The 1,898-nt window shown below is 36.7% G+C and overlaps 1 protein-coding gene across 1 annotated transcript in view; it reads left to right on the top strand.

Moving 5' to 3' along the window:
• The window catches only part of Aifm1 (apoptosis inducing factor mitochondria associated 1), a 47,478-nt gene that overhangs the window by 24,126 nt on the left and 21,454 nt on the right, over positions 1-1,898 (top strand). Inside the window, exon 6 of the mRNA XM_005358398.3 lies at positions 1,357-1,447. Within this exon, the coding sequence (XP_005358455.1) occupies positions 1,357-1,447 (91 nt within the window). The remainder of the gene's footprint in view (positions 1-1,356; positions 1,448-1,898) is intronic.

Below are 1,898 nucleotides of genomic sequence, written 5' to 3' on the forward strand. Positions count from 1 at the left end.
AATAAATAAATAAATAAATAAATAAATAAATAAATAAATAAATAAAATATTTTTTAAAATGCAAAGCAAACATAAACAAACCCCAAGTATTAGAGCTATATTTCCAGCTTTTTTCTTCTATAGGACTTCTTAGGTCTCTCAGTTCTAGTCCTGTTCTTGGGGCTCTAGTGTATTTCTTATTAGTGATTCTTTGATGTTGAACTAAAATTTACAGACCTGGGCTGGAGAGATGGCTTAGCATTTTATAGCACTTTTTGCTTTTGCAGAGGACCCACGTTCAGTTTCCAGCAATCACACAGTGATTTTACAGCCATCTGTTAACTCCAGTTGTAGGAAATCTGACACCCTCTTCTGACCTTTGCAAGCACAGACATGCATGCAAAACATCCACACACGTAAAATAAATAAATCTTTACAAATGTAAATGCCAAAATATGTTTGCCTCTCATCTTTACTATCATGTTTCATTTGCAAGCAGACTGCATACTTTCAATTAAATTTTCTCTACTTATGTTTTTTACATAATTATTTACTTTTTTTTTTTAATTTGGGTTCTCACTTTGTTGCCCTGACTGAACCCAAACTACTAGGTTCAAGTAATATTCTTGGTTTATCTTCCTGAGTAGTTGAGATTCTAGCTTAATCATGTAGGAGCAAGACCTTGCTCCACTGGTCAACAGCACCATTCTGAAAAATTAATGTGGGTCGATACGTGAATACCCGTTCCTTGAGTGCCTTTGTTCTTAATTTGAAATGATTCTACACCTAGAACTAAGTTTCTCAGCCTCTACACCGTTGGTTGATATTTGAGACAACGTAATTTTTTTATTGATATTTATTGAGCTCTACATTTTTCTCTGCTCCCCTCCCTGCCTCTCCCTTCCCCCCTTCAATTCTCCTCCAAGGTCCCCATGCTCCCAATTTACTCAGAAGATCTTGTCTTTTTATACTTTCTACTTCCCATGTAGATTATATCTATTTAAGTCTCTCTTAGTGTCCGCGTTGGAGACAACATAATTTTTATTGAAGGTAAGGGCTGTGCTGTATAGCATAGGCTGTTCAGCAGTATCTCGATTCTAGCTATCAGATACAATAACATCCCCTTGTAAGTTGTTGTAACCCATAATGTCTCCAGATATGGCCAGATGTCCCTTGGGGCTAAAGTTGCAAGCAATTGAGAACCACTGATCTGTAATACTTTTCAGTAAGTCACCATCAAGATCTAGTGAGAAGAGAAACTCTGGAAAATGTACCAAAATTTATTTTTCATGTAATATTTACATCATTTTAGTAAAGCTATAGAGGGAACCTATAGTAGTTCCAGATGCTTATAGTTTTTTCCTTTTTCCAATACAGCATATATTTCCAGCCACCTTCTTTCTATGTTTCTGCTCAGGACCTGCCTCATATTGAGAATGGTGGTGTGGCTGTCCTCACTGGGAAGAAGGTGAGCTAGTAGGCTGCTTTCTTTGTCAGGCTCTAGCCTATGTAGTTACCAAACAGAAATTACAGTGATGTGCTTTTCCATTGCAGTCCAGGTTTCCTCTCCCACCATAGTTCATCAAAGGAAAACCAAACATTATAGGACTAATATTATTTAGTCTGTCTAAGGAAAGTCTATAGCAAAGTGTAGACCATGAAGTTGAATAAACTTTGCCAGAGAAGTCACATTGTCAGATACTATAATGCTAAAAATTATTGCTGCTTTTTAAAAAACTATTTTTATTTAATGTTAGTTGGTTTTGCCTGCATGCATGTCTGAAGCCCTGGAACTGGAGTTATAGACAGGTGTGAGCTGCCATATGGATACTAGATGTTGAACCCAGGTACTCTAGAAAAGTAGCCAGTGCTCTTAACCACTGAACCATCTTTTCAGCCCTAAAGATTGATTGATCAAT

Source organism: Microtus ochrogaster, chromosome X (genome assembly GCF_000317375.1).
Source record: "Microtus ochrogaster isolate Prairie Vole_2 chromosome X, MicOch1.0, whole genome shotgun sequence".
Taxonomy (NCBI): Eukaryota; Metazoa; Chordata; class Mammalia; order Rodentia; family Cricetidae; genus Microtus; species Microtus ochrogaster.